At 37.9% G+C, this 19,895-nt stretch overlaps 1 protein-coding gene across 1 annotated transcript; it reads right to left on the bottom strand.

The window, feature by feature from the left end:
- Positions 1-434: 434 nt before the first annotated feature.
- dnajc3a (DnaJ (Hsp40) homolog, subfamily C, member 3a) lies at positions 435-13,803 on the bottom strand. Its single transcript, XM_041259677.1, has 12 exons — positions 13,642-13,803; positions 12,034-12,144; positions 10,930-11,054; positions 9,788-9,862; positions 7,093-7,245; positions 6,044-6,225; positions 5,394-5,513; positions 4,717-4,822; positions 4,398-4,518; positions 2,606-2,738; positions 2,247-2,395; positions 435-1,824 (listed from the first exon to the last, which is right to left on the bottom strand). Exons 1-12 carry the CDS (start codon positions 13,721-13,723, stop codon positions 1,664-1,666), a joined length of 1,518 nt encoding a protein of 505 aa, XP_041115611.1. The 5' UTR covers positions 13,724-13,803; the 3' UTR covers positions 435-1,663.
- Between the last annotated feature and the right edge of the window lie 6,092 nt (positions 13,804-19,895).

The raw sequence follows: 19,895 nt of genomic DNA on the forward strand, positions 1-19,895 counted from the left end.
AAAAACTAGTTCTTCCCACAGCCCATTATGCAATTCATACCTCTGCTATGCCACTCCCTCTATGCTTGTTCTCCCAGGTTAGCTATGTTTTCTACAATGACTGAATAATATATATTTACACACTTAAGAATAGGTGGTCAAACTACATTGAAAAGTGGTTGTACAAAAGGAGCCAACATTGATCAATATAACCTTGTTTTGTCAGTTTTCAGATCCTCAGGGAAATAAATGTTTAAATGCAGCCCTCAGCAACAATCCATATGTATACTTTGTGTAGGTATATACTGTATATGTATTTACATTTAAATAGGATCAAATTCAAAATAAAAATATGTAAGAAAATAAGTGCAGTGGGTTTTTTTTTTTTGCCCTTTAGACCAGTAACAATGATTATCTGAAGTTTATCCCTGCCAACCACCAAGCGAAAGAGCACTAAATTGTCAACATAAATACCTTTTTTTTTTATTTACAATTCAGAAAATACTTCATATAAAAATCTCACACATAAACGCACACATACAAGAACATGCTGTGCAAGTACATGTGACAACCTGTTTTTAAAATATGAAATTCAAACTGAGACATTGACATTTTTGTTTTAAATCAATTTCAACCACACTTGGAAAGCTATACAGTCATGGTGCTTTTACAGCAGGAATCCTACATGAGAGTTATTACTTGATTTTAAAAATCAACCTGTTCTTGTATTCTGTCAGATCGTTTGTATGAGACATACAGCCAGTGTCTCGTCCAGGGGAAACAAAAGCAGCTTCCTGGCATGGAGGGGGTGGCTAGCATGGCAGCAATGAAAAGGCCTCTTAATTCATATGGCACATAGGCAGTCATAGATACAGAGGACTGGATACTGAAAACAAATACTGCGGTTCTGTATTACACATGAGCGTGACCATGCACATAGAATGGCATGCCAAGGTAATTATCAAAATGGGAAAGGTAATACTAAAAGGCAATGTAGTGGAAATGGTATTATCACACTCCAAATGCAATTACAGAAGGGTTCAAATGTGTCTGCTGTGCTTTAACACACTTGAGTTTTGTTTTTAAATTATAAAAAATATGTTGCCCATTTTTTCCCCAAGAATTTACAAAACAGGATTACAAGGAAGGCAACGGTTGGACCTATTGGATAGCAACATGAGGCGTTACATTAGGAGATAGATGTAGGACTCCAATCTTCTGACAGAATATGATAGTCACATTTGCATACAGGCCATGAGAAATTACAGTCCTGACAAAATAAGCACAGTTCTTGCAGTACATACTGCAGCTTTCAACTCCATCTCACCAAGTATAAGAACATACTGGATTTTTTTTTTTTTTTTGTTAAAATGAACACAGTAATAAAAAGCAATGTAAAATTGCTATTGTAAATGGGCAGTCTTATTCCAACATGGACCTTCCTAATATAAAGTTACATAAACATTAGCCAGATTTTTAATTGTTACATGGAATCTTTACAGAGGGTTGCCATCTCCTAAATGTAACTGATAAAAAGAGAGAACTTAAAAAATCAAAAGGGTCTTCTAAATTCAGACCGCTTCCTGTCTTGCTTGAAGTTTCAAGTTCTTGTTCCTGAAGTTTCTAGTCTGCGGGCTCCAAAGTACTGAATACGTTATACAATACTCAGAGAAGCTCCTCAGTACTAGTTGTGCTGGAACTTGAAGTTAAAAGATCCAGAGCCGAAGGGGTTGAATCCCTGCCATGAGTTCCAGCCTCTGTGGAAGTGGTGCCCACCATTGTCTCCTCCCTGTTGATTCTCAGGGTCCAGTGGGTCCTGACCTTCATCAAACTTCCTTCTCATCTCTGTAAACACACCAATACAGGGTACTCATGGAGTAAAGGTTCTGACTGATGGGTTTGAAAAGTGTTAACTGGCTTTTAATACAGTTGTTATAATTGGAGTTATGTTGATGGTGCCACCATCACATACTTGTAAGCTGAAGTCAGTTAGATGTGGCAAGAGCTGACAAGACTCACCTTATACAAATCTGCTTTGACATAAGCAATGCAAAGAACCCAATCAAATAACATTAGTGAATCTGCAGCAGGAAGAAAGAACCTCCTCATCGGACATAACAGAGATGGAACTAAGACTCCTACTGCATAGCATAGTTTTTTGAGAAACCCTACTGGCATTGTCCTCTTTGTAAAACAAACATTGTGAGGGGCATGAAATAATAATAACAGCTGTGATAAAATCCAAACCTGAACCCCGGAGCCCTTACCTGGATCAGTGAGCACCTCTTTGGCAGAGGCAATGTCAATAAATTTCTGCTCTGCTTTTTTCTTCTCCTCTTCGTCCTGGAAGTTGTCAGGGTGCCACTGCTGTGCCTGCTTCCTGTATGCTTTTATAATCTCCTTTTTCTGGGCATTTCTGAAATATCATGGTACATAGGGAAAAAATTAACGCCTGTGCTTTTCTCTGGCAAGTTAAAGTTAAGGGATTAAAGACAAATTCCTATCCATTTAGTTACAGTTATTTGCCAATTGACAAATGTACAGCAATGGCTGTATTATTCAAACAACATATATCCAAGAAAACTGCACAACTCCAGTAACGTCAAAGTTGCAGATCAACACGTACCTCTTTACTCCTAATATCTTGTAATAGTCCCTCTTCTGAGACTGCTTCAGAAGTCTCTGTGCTCTCTCCAGTCCTTCCTTGACCTGAGGATCGCTCTCATTGTGCTCCTGTGCAGTTTCATAATCCCTCACAGCTGGGGAGACAAGGAGGGGAGAAGGCATCTAGTCAAAACAGTAAAATGGTATTACTGTTATTTTATTTATATAGCACTTTTTACACACAAGTATCACAAAAGCACAGTACAGAACATAACAGAAAAAAGAACAAACCACAATACATTTGTGTAGCATGCTACACTTACAACTGCCACAATCAGACTATTTAAATAACAGATTTAAATAACAGTATACACATAATAATACAAAAGCAGCAGTTTTAAAGTTACAGTAAAACCCGCTAAGATAAGAAAGCCATTTATAAAAGTACATTTTTAGTCTTGACTTGAAAACTGTAACTGTTCCCAGATTCCCTGACAACTGAAGGCAGAGCATTCCATAATTTAGGAGCTCTGCAATAAAAAGCTTTACCTCCTGGGTTGCTTTAGCTGACCCTCGGAATAACCAGCTGCCCTGCATCCTGTGATCTCAGAGTGCGCTTAGAAAGATACCAGGTCAGTAATTCCTGCAAATAACTAGGTGCTAATCCATTCAGGGCCTTGTAAGTTAACAGCAAAATCTTAAAATCAATTCTATACTGCACAGAGAGCCAGTGTAAAAAGAGGCCAAAACAGGATCATGTTAATAAATCTGTTTATTATTCATGTGAAATCAGGTCTCAGATAAGAACATTATAGCTAGGCTGGGTCAGCCACTTTTTCTATTCTAGTCTAGATGTGGTTCCAGAGATATAACTGGGTATCAAACTAGCCCATTCAGTTATTTGCATTTCAAAATACTCATGGGTTGAGGTTGAAACTGGAATTATTATGTGCATATTTTATTATGTTGCAAACGAGAAATGCGTTGTGTACCTTCTGACAATTTACAGCAAAGAGACCTCATTATATAGGAGGTTCTTTTTTGGGGACGCAGGTTTTTTTTTTTTTTTTATGTAGCAGTTGATGCTGGATGCCAAGCAGGTGTTCCAGTTTCCTCGTTGCCAGCTCTGAAAGAGGCATTTTAGTGCTTATTCACTTCACTACAATGCCTCTACATTGAGGAGAGAAATCAAATGCACCCAGTAAAACAGAAGCACTCATCCTGAAGCTGCTTCTGCTTCATTCTAAAAAGACAGAGCTTCCAAAGCACACATCACAAAACACCAGTCACAAGCATACTGCAAACCCAGTCTTTTACTACTTATTACTGATCAGCAAACCCAGTCTTCTACTAATTACTGATCTGCTCAGAAATCAATTGCTGGGCAAAGATCTCACTTGTCAGCCAAGGGAGACCACAGCAGATCAATAACCTGACACTACAGAGATTGTTACAATCCACAGGTCCATAATAAAAACACGGCTATGGTACTAAAAGCTTTTGAGCTAATGGAACTTTTTTTTTTTTTTTTTGAATGTTTGGTTAATTAATTCAGAACTAGAAGGCTTCAATTATGGTGGATAAAAATGACTCTCCCTATTTTCTTAAGTTTATCACGTTTTATTTGTTATTCACGACTTGACGGTTATGCAACAGTGTTGTAAAAGCAGAGGTACGCTGGAGAGTCTGGGAAACCCCATGACTGCGTCACACTCTGCAGCTTGTGAGGTGCAATTCGGAAACCCTCTAAAGGGATGCATGCTCAGTCACAACTGAATTCCTTTTCCAATAAGCCACATTGTACATTTCCTTACCCTCGTGATACTGCTCATCCAAAAGATATGCTTCTGCTCTGTCTTTTAAAACATTCACATTGTGGGGGTCTGACTTCAGGACTTCTGTGCAGGTTTTAATGGCTTCCAGTGCTTGCTGGTTCTAAAGACATACACACATTATTAGGTCAGGGACATAAATGCATGTTCAGCAACAGGGAGCTCTATAATAGTGGATGGTTTGGCATCAATCAAAAGCATTGATAGGAACTTTGTCCTGCACACATTCAGCACTCGGGGGTTAAGTGCCTACACTTGTTCTACTTGGTTTCAGGTTCTCTTAAAAGGTGAGGACTCTTACCTTTGACAGACAATGACAAACCCTCTCTTTGGCCTGCATTGTATAATAGGGCACATTGGGCTCAGTCTTCATAACCAACTCGTATTTACTTATGGCATCTGTGTACCTGTTGATAACAACAAAATTATCGATCAAGCCCAGTCTTTAACTGCCAAAAAGAAGTTAAGTTAATGGGAATGTTAATTAGAAGTCGTAATTTTTAGCAAGGCACAATTTTCTGAAGGTTAAAGCAAATACTAATTAGCTCTAAATTACTACTGTACTGTAACTTCAGCAAAACTTATTTTGTATTATTATTATTATCATCACCATAGTATTATTATTATTATTATTATTATTATTATTATTATATTTCTGACTTATTTGTCCCCCATTTGAAATCCTATCCCATCATACAAATCATTAAAAAAAGTGCTTCTTTAAGCTGACCCCTGCTAGAAAGGGCAGGACTAGAACAGCTACAAGTTTCTGCAGAGCATGCTCCTGGGTCAGATGCATTAGCTGAGCCTGTCCAATATTATTTGTCCTGGATTTCAGTGTCTGTAACAGAGTTTAAATATAGATTGAAAAATATCCACCAAACAAACTTACAACAGTGGAAACTAATCAGTGTGGGAAGGGGGCTAAGAGCATTAATTCCCAGGTTCAAGGGTTACAGCTGTGTGCATTTCTCTTACTTCTCCTCGCCGATGAGCTCCTCTGCAGACATAATCTGCTTGTTGAGCTTTTTCACTTGCTTGTAGTGACTAAAGCACTGCTTGTGATCTGGGTCCAGCTTCAGGCACTCACGGATCTCGCTTTGTAGGGAAATAAGCAAGACAAACATGTTAAAGTAGGACATACAAGGTAAACAATGTCTAGTATTTTGTGTTAAATTCCTGCTTTTACGAATAAAGGCTGTCTTAAAATGTATATTTCTGCATGAATGGAGTATATAGTATGAAGAAGCTTGTTACAGGGACACTATTTTTCTATTATGTTAATGTCGTACCAACGGCATCTCAATCTCTGCCACTGCTTCTCTGTGGGGTAACACCAAAGACTGATAAAAATAGAATATGCACATGATGTTCATACTTTTTTTTGTTGTTGGTCCCCAATCAACTGCTGATAACAGAAGTGGTGTATTATTAAGCCTTTCCTAAACTGGATGCTGAAACAAGTCTGAAATGTTGCTTTTTTATATTAAAAGCGTACGATTTAGGGACATTTTGTTATCTCCACAACACATTAAACCACTTAAAGCACGCTTATCCGTTACATTTGAGCTCCACGTTTATTTTTTGTAATGGCTCTTCCTTCCAGGGTTCATTATCAGGATTCTTACTTCAGCGACATTTCATGATCTCCCAGTTTGTAGTAGATGGTGCTGATCTTATAGAAAGCTGCAGTGTTGTCATTCTTCAATTTCGTAGCAGCTTTCAGGTCACTGATTGCTTTGCCCAGTTCTCCCAGCTGGATGTAACATTCTGCCCTGAGCTCTCGAAGGGCTACATCCCAAACACAAGTCTGAAAAGCACAAGGCCATCCATCAAAAACAAGGTCAAATCCAAAGTTACTGTGTGATCTGGTGGGTAGAAATCGCTTTTTAGCCTTACAACCATTTGTATTACTTCACAACAGTGTCAAAATAACTGGATCATAACTGGAAGTTATCATGTATCCCCTTCAAAACTGAAATAACTTAATGAGCCAATATGTTCCAATGCAATTTATGTTCAACTTATCAAGTCAAAAAAAAGGACACCCAGAAAAATAAATCAGACAAAGATTTATTATGAAATTAAGGCCACATGTTCCTTGGAGCATCACAACAAATGCATAAGCATGTGGCGTTTGAGATAACCATCTACCCAAAAGGACAAGGTATATGTACAGGATTACAGACAGGAGGCAACATTTCTTAGGTATGGTATGTGTATGCTTCCCTGTGTGTATTAAAAGTACCATGAATTTTCATTGTAGCTCATATTGCAAGTTTTTTTTTTTTTTTTTTTTTTTTTTTTTTAAACATATGTGTTCATTTTTTAGTTTACCAAGTTAATTATGCACTTTTAGTTATGCAATTGTAGTTGTTTAAAATAATTATTTCAAAACAATGGCACGGACATATGGATTTCTCCATGTCAAATCAAATTGACGTAAAAGGTCTGTTTCCTGGCACTATTATAATAGTGTAATATAATAGTGATTTTTCTATGCATTGTAGAGATAAGACACCCCTTAAATAAAACAGTAAATAACCCACAAACACAACACAGCATTACCGAGACTTTTGATCCAAAACGTACAGCTTTCATCCACCAACCACCACAGCTATGGAGAAGGTCCAAGCCTGCTGCTTTCTGCTATTTGAGGAAAGCCAGGCTTGCTTACCTCTAGCAGGGTGTCAAGTTGAGCAGCTGCTGTTCTGTAATCCTCATTGTTGAATTCCCTGTGGGTCTGGACCAGAAGCCGCTGCATTTCATCACATTTAATCAGCTGGGTCCTAGCATCAGTCTCCTCTTTGGCACTCGGGCTGGATTTTAGCTACAAAAGGAACAAGGGCATACAGTTTGGCTGTATGTGAAAAGCCACAGTTTGACCCATGCATTTAAACTGGGTGTTTATGTAGGTTTTCTGCTTCTGGTTTGAAGACATTTGCAGCAATCCAGACAAGTCTAGTACAGTCATGTTTGCTGCCATGCCGAAGTTTAGTCCTACTGTTTCTGCAAAGCGTTTTGCAATGTGAACTTAAAACTTGAATTTGAACATAAATTTTGCATATTTTTTAAATTCTACAGTAAAGAAATCACGTTTGACAGCACTGTGTTCTAAATGAGTCATGAACAGCACTCATTCAACTGTAATACTTCATTCGATTACTTAAAACTCATTTAAAGATCCTATAACAATCATATTTCTGAGTTACTGCAGGATATATTAGAAATATGTCCACATTACTCTTAGTCCCTTCTGCAGTCTCAGCTCTTGTACAAAGCCATGAATATGTTCAATGCTTTAAAGTCCCCCGACATCACAGACTGCTGACCTAGTAGGATCTCTCTCACTTGGAGGTTATTAGTACAGCAGCTCTCAAAATACAGTAGCAAACCCTCTTGGATCCAATCTGAAATATTGATTTTCCTCTTTTTAAATGCACAGGCATAGTACCAAAAGCCATTACTGTATTTACCAATTGCAGTGTTTCCACTTGGCAAGGTTTCAATTGAGTAAAAACAAAATGTTAACAAATGGTTCAAGTTCCTAACAGTCACTCAAAAATGGGACCTGTGAACATTCTAGCAGATATAAAGGAGATCAGTAGGGTGCCACAGTACAGAAACATGTGGGGTCTGCATTAATGTCTTTTGTTTTTTTGAATTACAGACCACTGTACTTTTATTCCCAACACACATTTTCTGATTTAATTTAGCTGTGTAACATATGTTGCATTCAAAATGTACTGCCTCTACTACAGATCCATAAAGTTAAATAAAACGTGGAATACAGTATTATACACTTCATTTAACTGTCGGCCCAATTTGTTGTATTTATCTTTATTTGTATTTACCAGTAATTGAAAACTGAAAAAAAAAACTCACCCAATTTGAGAAAAAAATATATATTAACAAATATTCTGGATTTAAACCCAACACGTTGTAAGTTGGTTTGACCACTAGACAGGCTCTTGTGTTAAATAAATACTTGTGCATGGTAGGCTGAATAAAAAATGAACAGCCGATTGCAGGATTCTACTGTACATTGCTTAAATATGTACACTGCAAACTTCCTTAGGGGAAAATATTTAAAGACTTAATAACAAGCCCTGGTCCTACAAATAAAAATTCCAACAGCAATCTCGGTAGATACAAATGTTGTTCTTAAAAGACTTTTTCTACACCATTTAGTGGCAGATATTTTAATCAGTTTGATAAGATCACATTTCACATTTCAGCTATATTTACTTTTTATCTTGCTGGTCAGATTATTATAGATTTCAACAAATCTAAAAAATCATACATTCTTGGAATTGCACCAATAAATAGCCAAGCTCTCTCAAGGCAGCATTCTAAGAAATCAATGCATTAAATATTGTCACTTTAGCAACCTTGAACAACCTTTTTTTTACAATTTCATTTATTATCTTCTGGTGCTGTGACTGACCCAAGAATTTCCATCCCGCTCAGATAGAGGAATTATGGTGCAGCTATACCTCTCAGGAGAGAAAGGGGGCTCATAATGATGCTGAGGAATTACAAGCAGGAAATCAAGAGCCCCAGACACAAGGGCATCCCGAGGTTCAGGCACTGTGGCAACAGCAGTGAAAAGCTTCAGGGCAGCAGGGAGATAAAGATGGAAAGCAGATCAGCAGGCTGAATATATATCAATTTTAAAAAGGATTTATCTAAAGTACCATTAGATTGTGTATATAGAAGATGCATAAACTGTTCAAGGTGAATGGCACCAACAGGACATGATCCGAGAGGGCTTGCATCCTGGCTTCTTCACGTTTTTTTTTTTTTAATTTTAGTTTAATTTTGTTTAAGCTCTGTAACACTTATTTCGAAATCTTCAAAAAGCATGTAACCCTAAAACAAAAACAAAAGCTCCAAATAATACCAAAAAAAGTAATAATTGATGCGCTTCTACATGTACGCAAGTTGTTTCCGTCAAAGATATTGTTTTCCGTCTTGGTGCAGAGTTTAATGTTCTGTTGTCATAGGATCAATACAAAATAGATCATATTTTTGACATGCTTTTGCCCAGTGACATCTGTTGAAACTTTAGAAAGGCTTGATAAGGTGTTTCAGGTACACTGACCAGTAGTGAAATACAGAAGATTACCAGACTACCCTAGTGAGCCATGAAGACTGGACAGCAGTAGAGATGCGATGTACACCAAGTTACGTTAAGACACACACACTTCCCAGACTGACTGACAATACAGTGTCTACAGCAAGCAAGTGCACTGTGCTTGCCTTTAGTGACATCTGCTGACGTAAAATAAGAAAAGTCAAGCAAATTGGGCCCCCTCGTCATTAGAAACTACACCATGATACAAGAGAACAAAAATAAACCCTTTACTCACCACGTTTTTAAAGTCTTCTTCAGCTTCGTCTAACTTGCCCTGTTTCAGCAGCAGGTTTCCTCTCTGTAGTCGTGCCTGGGGAAAACAGGAGTAAACAACCGAATGGACAACAGCATGAACATCTCAATAATATAACAAAATAAACACAGAAATCCAAAACAAATGCAGAAATAAGTGACCATGAAAATGTAATGTCTGTGGTTCAGAGCCAGACTGATCAATGTCTTTACAATATATTGTGAATGGAAAGTAAAACTGCAAAATTAGTAACAAACAACTTTAAGGACTCCAATCTCTGCCTGTGGAGAGTACAAGTCATAGAACACTGACAGTTTCACCTTTCAGCTGATAATGCAAACTGTGGTGTGGTGTAAAAACCTTGAGAAATTCGTCCCAATCTGTGATACTTTCCAATGAAAATATCAGGGTATCATACGGCTTACTAAAGCTGTCTGCACTGCTTTGATGCAATACAAGCAGTTTCAAAGGGTGGGGTTGTTTTTTTCAAACCCGGGGGTCAATTACAATTGTAATTAATCACAATCACAATGTAATTAAAACTATAGTTGGACATGGGCACACCTGAGGAATTGCAATTATACCATATACTTGATCCATTACAGTTCAATTACGCACTTGTCATTCAATCGTTGTTCTTGTATTTTCAACCACTTATGTGACTCCATTTGTTTGAAAAAAAAATAATTATATGGGGTGCTTCTGTATTTGTACCTATGCTTATTTCTTGGTTATTTATAATAGTTAAGTGTGTATTTATTTATGTTACTTTTTAGTGTAATTGTAATTATTGCAGCATAATTGTAAGTGTAACTGTACAATATAGCACCGCAACTGTACTTGCAATTTCAGCAAACAACTCTGTTGTGATTGTAATTCTAAAGTGTAACAGAGCCCATGCCTGTTTTTTGTTGTACAGTCACAGTGTACCAATGCAAAACAAGACTTCCATCAGGGTGCAATAACCTTCCCAATACAATGTAATACCAAATAACTAAATTAACCGCCTGCCCAGGGCAAAAAAAAAAATGGCAGATATGAAATACAAAGACTGGGTGCTCTTACTCGCGTGAACAACAGCTGTATCATCTGGAGATCTTACAACATAATGCAAACAGGCTTACGGAAGTGAAATCTGGTTTCAGTTCAACAACGCTGCTGAGATCTGGGAGTGCCGATTTTGATTTACCCATGGCCAGATACACAGTAGCTCTTCTGTAGTAGGCCATGTAGTTTTTGGGGTCTTCATCTGTAGGATTCAGCAGAACACAATGGTCAGAAAAGCATAAAACAAGAATGATATAGCTTAGTTAAGCATAATTACACTGAACAAAAATATAAACGCAACATGTAAAGTGTTGGTCCCATGTTCCATGAGCTAAAATAAAAGATCCCAGAAATTTTCCATACCCACAAAAAGCTTATTTCTCGCAAATGGTGGTCACACCAGATACTGACTGGTTTTCTGATCCACGCCCCTACATTTTTCTTTTAAGGTATCTGTGACCAACAGATGTATATCTGTATTCCCAGTCATGTGAAATCCTTAGATTAGGGCCTAATGAATTTATTTCAATTGACTGACTTCCTTGTATGAACTGTAACTCAGTAAAATCTTTGAAATTGTTGCAGTTTAAATGCAGTATTTCAACTTTAAATACACTTGCCAATTCTGCCTGCCACTCAGGGGACATTTATAGACAGGTCGTTTTTAGCAAGGGGCTCCCTCACTATAGACAGGTTGTCTATCTATACAGTCTCCATTACACATATTGTGAGACCTGTATATTAACAAGCCTAAACACAAGGATGGAAATAAGACTCCCATTGTATAGAAGTTTGATCATTTCCTGGTTTTACAGTGTGTTTTAGACAAATCTAAGTTAGTTACTTATATACTGTGGCTAATTAAGCTTGTAGTAAAACCTAGACTGGGTGAAACTGCTATGCAATAGGAGTTTTATTTGTATTCCTGAAACACTGCATTCCTAAATTAATAATTAATGATGTATTTATTTATTTATTTTCATATTCCTCTCAAATTTAAACATTATTCTTGTTTTCAATTGTATTAACAATATTACAGTCTATAGTCTAACTGTAGTATTTGGTAACCACTTTATGACAAACAACATTACCTCACCTACACTTACCACATGAGCTGCAATGCAATCAATCACATTTTAGTCAGGTTATTAAAAAGGTGAGCTATGTGCGCAGGTACAAACCTACAGCAGCGTGAAAATGAGACAGAGCATCTGCCAACTGTCCGGCAGCCAGAAGCTTCTTCCCCAGTTCCAGATGATTTTCAACTTCTGCATTTTTCCCACACTGCACTCCTGTAAATAACAGAAGAATCACAGAGCTTTAGTCAGTTTGAGAAACGATACCGAGTTTGCATGCTCGGGAGAGCCTCTTCTCAACAGAGTCTCCAAATGTCCTAAATGGATCTAAATCCACTATGGAGACCCATGAGCCGGATTCAAACCGTTGCCTCCTGGGCTGGAAGGCCAGCAAATGACTACCTTACCCCTGAAGCGCTATAAACTTATTCCATGCTCAGCATCTAGCTCATTCACACACACACACACACACACACACACACAACAAAACAACTTCAAAATATAGACTATATTAGCAGTGAACCAATTTCAAAGATTCAGCCTTTTTACTTCAATTTACACAATTTTGTGCAAGCAACCAGAACATTTGACAAGTGCTATTATACAGCAGTACTGAAGTTTATACAGAGAACATGCTGTTTAAGATCAGACTCACACTGGACCATAATCAACTGATCGCACACTGGACGAATCTTTAAGACATTGTTTTTTGGAAGCTCTATTGATTTATCGGTGCTTATCTCGGTTACGTTTGTTATACAAGATAAATATGTTCATACAGTCGTCAGCAGTGCTGTAAATACAAAACTAGACAGTGACGGACATTTGGACAGATCCCTCTATACATCCACACAATCCGATTTGTATAACTTGTGCTAACTATAGTTAAAAGCAAGCATTATCACAATTGGACAACAGGTCCTCTTGTGTCGTTTATGCATTTGTATCTATCTTTATAAAGATTTAGAAAAAAACAGTCCAACATAAAAGTGACATATTCATTTAGATTGGACTTGTGACAGATCTGAACTGCAAAGCACTTAACAAAAGCCACTTTTTTCTATAAACTCTAAATCTGTTTGTCAAATTCTAGGAGAAACAAAAAGAGATTAACGACAGCGTTCGTGTATGACGGCTCTCCAACCTGCAGGTAGCCAGCAGGTGAGCAGAGCACACCTAGATTTGGAACTGGCTACCTTATCTCACGCTCAACGTCTCTGTGCATGCTTGCCTGTGCTGACGCTGCCCAGGACGTTACTGCGTAACTACGTGAAAAACCAATGATTAACAAAACTTAGAGAAGTGACACAGGACAGACCTGAAATTGATCTTCAGTTTGTACTTACAACAAAAATACACACTTTTAGAAAATACAGAAATACACTTTTATTTTTGCATTTTAAAATCGTAGTTTCTCAGCCACAACGATACTAGCGTATACGACCACAACGACACGTACAACAAAAATACACACTTTTAGAAAATACAGAAATACACTTTTATTTTTGCATTTTAAAAATCGTCGTTTCTCAGCCACAACGACACGTACAAATGATATGGCAGCAGTAAGATGTTTCAAATAACGCAAGTACTATAAATTTTCACAGTAATAAAAACATTGACCCAAACTGTCTTTCAGGTTCCATTACATATATTGAAACATAAATAACTGCACCTAAAATAAAATACTGTTATGTTAGCTTAAATGCTTACCTTCATACTGCAAATCTAACAAAACAAGTACAAACGGAACATAAGACAATATTTTTTTGTAGTTAAATCGTAATGACTCCATTAAAAAAAATAAAAAATAAGCCAATGTTTCTAGTTACCAAATACAATATCTCTCAGGTAGGGTTAGGCAAAGAATATGCAAGCCAGGCTTTAAAGTTCATCATAAGTTTTCTCGCTCGATCGTGGGTCGCTCTAATTGGCTAACCCCGCCTGATACTCCGCCCCTCTGCTCTGATCAACAACGTGGAGCCACGGCAGCATTAAAATGAAGACAGAGCGTTGCGTCACTGAGATATACTAGAGTAGATTACTTTGCTGTTATATCGAGGGAATGTTCGGTATATATGTAAAGCTGTAATTTTATAACTGTATTGCATCATACAAATAAATAAATATAAAAACAAGTTCCAAAGCGCAAAAATAATGTTATCACTGCAAACTATTAGGGCTTTTGGATGGTGCGTTGTTGCTGCTGTTGAGAATAAATAATTTGAGTCATAATTACTGTATTGAAGATCATTTATTTTAGGTTTTTGAAATTACAGTTCAAGTTGTTTATTTCCAATTCTATATGTTTTTTTTTATTTTTTTTTTTATGTATTTTGCAGGGGGGAAATGGTGCAAATAACTCTTTGTGAATATTCACCCACTATCTCAAAGTGAGTGGTCGGAATTGTTGATATGGCCAGAGGGTTAAGCAGTGAAAAGGTTAAACACAGAAAGTCGACAGTAAGAATCGCAGAATACAACTAATAATAATGTTAACCTCAAGAATAACTCAATATGGCAACTATGTTAGGTCAGAGGTTAATTAAAGGTCAATTAAAGGTGTGTGTAATGGGAAGCACCTCACAGTCTGAAATGCTAAAAAGGCAAGGCATTCAAATGCAGATAATGTTTAAGTGGCATAAATCTGTTAAAAGTTGTCATTGTCATTATAGGACAAAACCCAAGTATTTCTTGTATGCTGGACTCATTACTTGATGTTCCAATTCCTAACACCACTGATTGGCCAAAGAATTAGAGAAAAACTTGCTATTGTAGCTCCTGATCAGTGTTGATGGGCAGCACTATCATGCCCTTGTGAAACCACTCAGATCCTTCTTGCTGTGTTTATGCTGGACCATATCATGGACCAGATTTTCTCATTTTACTTACAGGCTCCACATTTACAAGTCAGTGCATGTGGTACATGCTGTGGTTTTGTTGCAATAACAAATACAGGTTTTGCAGCCAACCCTGAAGAACCACGCATTCATCAAGACAGCACCTTCAAGTCAAATTACTACTACCTTAGAACTATATATATATACACAACACAAAAGTTGATTAGAATATTTATATTGTGATGGAGTGTACATCGCTAAGTGAACTTGGAGGCTTTAGGGCCTTGTCACAGAGACGGCCAAGTGGGCGGTGTCAGAACCAAGAAGGAATGAAATATACGAAGACAGATGATGTGAAATGAAATGATGGTGGCGCTTGCTGGCGCCGGTTTATTGAAAAATAAAACAGGTTTAACAAACACGAAAACACAGGACAGGGCACTCTACGCCAAAATAAATAGACAAACAAAAACGGACTATACTTAACAAAACGGTGCACGGACAGGCACTGACAAACACGGTGAGATGATAAATTAACAAGTAGTGTGCTGGTCCCACCAGCACGCAATAGCAATTGTAATTGTAATTATCCTACTCTCTCTCCCGTTCTCCACTCACCTAACACCCAACCGCCAGTATGTGACAACGTGCAACGTGCAACGTGCATCTATATATACTGTTGTGCTGGGATTCAATTACCAATTAATTATTCACTTGAATCCCAGCACGTGAATTAATAAAGTGCAATTCCCCGTGCTCACATATTACTACATTTTACTTGCACGTGAAGTGCTGTGCAATCCTCGTGCCTAAATACACATATACATTTTAAACACTCGTGTTACACAGACCCGTTTATATCCCGTGTATCTATGTCTATACACCAACATTTAAACACACCACACGCAACACATAACAGATAATATACACAGGGGCGGGCACTTTGTCACAGGCCTATATATATTGTGACAGATTTGATGGGTGTGGCGAATATGCGCTTAAAACTCTAGCGGTATTGTTAACAAAGAGCCTCTGATACAACAATTGCACTTTTTAATCAGGATGGTACCTGGTGCAAGTTTATTTACAAAACATTTTCCAAAGGCAGGTCGGTAAATCAGGCAAAGGTCGACACAAGTAAACGGTTCTCAGCACAATTCAGGGCAGACAGACAATCCAGGTCAATTCACGGGTAATCACAAACAAAAGCACAACACTTATGAAACGCTCTCTCCCAACACAAAGCTCTCTCCTACTCCTTCACTTAGTGCTGTGAGCCAGCCCCTTTGATCCCAAATACCCCTCCCCTGGGTAACATCACTTCCTAACGGATAGCTGTCTGGGAGCTGTAGTTTCCGTCGGGTTGGCCATCTTGTTTCTGGTAGTGTGAGGGCATAATTTGAAAGCAAATTTGCCCTCACGTATCTCCCATTCACGACCCATACCCCAGTTCATAAACTATTTATATTGAATCATTAAATGAGGGGTCACTGAAGATACAATTTAGAAAACATTCAGTTGTATATTACAGTTCATAGAAATATGTATGAGTTATTAGTTCTTTGTGTGTCTTTATTTTCAGCTCTTTGAAAGTTACTGGCATGGGTATCTCTGTCTGTCACCCCACTGGCTACACCCCTGAAATACAGCTGTGCAAGCTGCAAAGTCCTTCCAGCACTGTGCAATTTCCCCATTGGTAAAAGTGCTACAAGGGTCAATTCCACAATATTTTATTATAATTGTTTTGTCTTTATTGAGCTGAACCAAATGAATCAGTTAATTATCATGTGGTCTCGATATAACCAAACTAAAATGCTGAGATTATGAGATATATCTATAAACTAAAAGGGCAAGATTATAAGAAAACTATATTAATCCCCCCCACTCCAAAGAACTAATGAATATTTTTAGAACAAGAATCAAATATTTTTTAAGTGAATAACTGATAAGGATTATGAGATTTGCTCGGATGATGTTGCAATTTGTTATTTTAAGATTATGATTTCCATTACATGAGAGTAGATGTTAAAACTTCATGCTGATCTGAACTCGGCTCTTGCCAAGATAAGCATCAACTAAAACATAGCTTTACAGTAAACCAAGGTGATCCATCTGCATCTCCATCAATTTGCATTTCTTTCCATCTGATGATGTAAATATCCTTCTGCCTGGTGTTGATGGCTGAAGTGTAATGCTGGCTCCAGGGATCAGCTGATTTTGCCTCCCCAGCACATCAGCACACACAATGGCTGTGATGCTGGCTCAGGGGATCAACCCAGTGCGGTCTCCCCAGCGCACCAGCATGACAACAGACTTTATGGTCTTTACACACCTCATCCTCTCCTCCTGCTTTTGCACCTCGTTGACTACCAGCTTCCTCCATTGAGCAGGGGTTGCCTTGTACCAGGTAATAGGAGCTGAATTGAGACCAAGACCCCCTCTTCCATGTTGAACTTGCCTGATAACAATTCACCAATTCAAAGGGCAGCCTTTGCATCTTCCACAGATTTCTTTGCTTTGTCTTCCAGTTTTCAACATAGTTGCTGCCTCCCTTACACATTTGTCACATGAATCTACTAATGTCATTTCCAGTCGGATCTTGGAGCACTTAAACTCCTTGGTTACACCACAGACTGGTAGCTGCAGCATTCGTTTACCATAAAGTCCCACTCTGCTGAGGCAGCGTGGAACTCCCAACCATTTCCTGACAGATAAACTGATTAAAGCTTCCAGCTTCTCAACTGTTGTTAAAGAAACTTCATACACAGTCAGTGGCCACAGCAGCCTTGGCAGTAGACCAAGTTGATAGCACCAAAGTTTTAGTTTGCCTGGTAAAGCGCTTTTGTCTATGCTCTCTCTTCAACTCTTCCACTGCTTGTTGTCTAACTTCTCCCACATAAACTGTGTCCTTTAGATCCCTGTTGTACCATCTTCCAAGACTTTTTACTGTATAATAATAATAATGTACAATTAAAAAAACAGTAATTGCTATAATTATGAAAAATAATCTCTGATTATTCATGCCACTGGCAATATTAGCCTCTTCTCATACAGATCCACCCCTGTACCAAAGCATTAGTAACCTATGTCCATCGACGGGTTGCAGCACAGTGGTGTTTACAATGAAGGGACTCACTTCCTAATACCTTGTAGCCTCTTAAAAATAGAAACGTCTGTCATTAAAGGACATTTGATTAGATGCATTTCGACTACTTGGTAGGCAATTCAAAATTTCGTGATAAATAGAGTATGTTTTAAATTTTAAAACACCTATAACAACTTACTGAGAAGTGTAGTATAGTACTGGCCTTTAGGATAACTTTCTTCAGATTACTTGCATAGAGTCACTCTAGTGTACATTAGACTGTCTTATCACCTCACACAAGGAATCACTTACCCGTAGTAAAAGACAAAAACTAAAGCCAAGCATTCCCCCTTAGGATCCAGCTGTCATGCCAAATACATTAAAACCTATACTATCCAAATTAATTGGAACAAGGTTTTTTTTTTTTTTTTTTTTTTGGAATAATCAAATTGCTTGCTTAATCAAATTCCAACTATGGAATTGTTAAAATGACTTTCTCACCCAAGAAAGTCTTTTAAATGTGAGTAAATAGCAAAGAGCACTGCACTGTTCTATAAATACTGTTTTGTAAATAGCACATTTGTTATAACAGCAGGGCAAAACAAAACTGTGGTTCAGATAATAAGGTTTTACAGTAATCAGTTTTTTTAACAAATAACAGCAAATTACATAGTTTACATGCCATTATCAAAGACATTACAAATTCAGTCATAACTATTAATCTTACAACATTTGTGACAAAAAAGGTTCCCAAAAAAACTTTTAATTCTTTGAGAGAGGACTGCCTGCTGAGCCTCGAGTCTATTATTAATACATATAAATGGACTGATAGCAATTCCTGTGCATCTCTTGGTTAAAGGTATGCTTCGCCAGCTATAGCCCCTGATTTTGGTTGTGTGATTTGTGTTGAATTGCAGAGATTCGTGGAGGTCACAGCAATCCTTGATTAAGCCTGAAAAATATTTTGCTCTTGCCAGCGACAGTTCTTTCCCATCTTTGAAAAGGTTTCCAGGTTCCCTAGAAATTCAATAGCCAATCGTCACTTATCCTGGCTTTGTCCTCCTTGCAGGTTTCCCTGCTTTGTAATCCTGCGTTCCCAGTGTACCATGGAGCTCTAGGAGCATATGACACTGAGCAAACAGTCAAGGGTGCCACTAAATAAATAGTAGTAGTAGTACTGCATTATATACTTTTGTCAACTCAGCAGGGCAGTCAGAATTTCTGTCTGTCAGTTATATTAAAGAATAAATAGAATCAGACCATGCCAGAGGATAGAGTTTTCAAAGAGCCAAAGAGTTTAGCATCACCTCTAACCAGCGATGCACAGCAAACAGCTGGTCTTACCCAGACTTTTACAACAGGAAACTTGCTAACAAGGCTGCTAGAGCAGCTTTACTAGACGTGGATTCAAGGAGTCAGAACGGTCAAGTCTTAAACTGTGTTTAGGGAGGGTTCACTTTGCTTGGTACTTTGGTAAAGTTAATCCCATCCCATTCTAATAATGGTTAACTATTTGAATTACATCCATTAGTCTGGATTGCGTTTGTTTACAGTTCCACTTTTGCTTCATTTCCTTAGACTCACAAGAACCAATACTGCATTAGCCTATCCGTGAATAGTCAAGAGGCTTTTAGAACTTCATGTTTATTTAGTAAATTGAATAATTCTAATCTAATTATAAAATGCTGTTCATGTTACAGGGTTTCTTTTCTCATATATATTGCTGTTTAGAGTGTTGCACATAAGCATTCATTCAATTGTAAAATATAGTTTAGAATATGTACCCCATAATTTCAAGACCAAGCATGTCCGTTTCAACGTAAATCAGCTGCATTCAAACAAAATCTTTGCAGGCAAACTCAGCATGGGTTTCCCTGTTCTGTTTCACGATGAGAACATTAAATAGAGCTTCCCCGGTGCACTGGCCAAACCCACTCTTTGCATACCAACGTGAGGTGTTATAGGTGAAATAAAACAGCATTTGTCTCACTGCCTGCGCCGATGTTCCCCTCCCCCGGCTTGTGCTGTAAGGAGAGATGGTG

The sequence above is a fragment of the Polyodon spathula genome, chromosome 9 (assembly GCF_017654505.1).
Source record: "Polyodon spathula isolate WHYD16114869_AA chromosome 9, ASM1765450v1, whole genome shotgun sequence".
Taxonomy (NCBI): Eukaryota; Metazoa; Chordata; class Actinopteri; order Acipenseriformes; family Polyodontidae; genus Polyodon; species Polyodon spathula.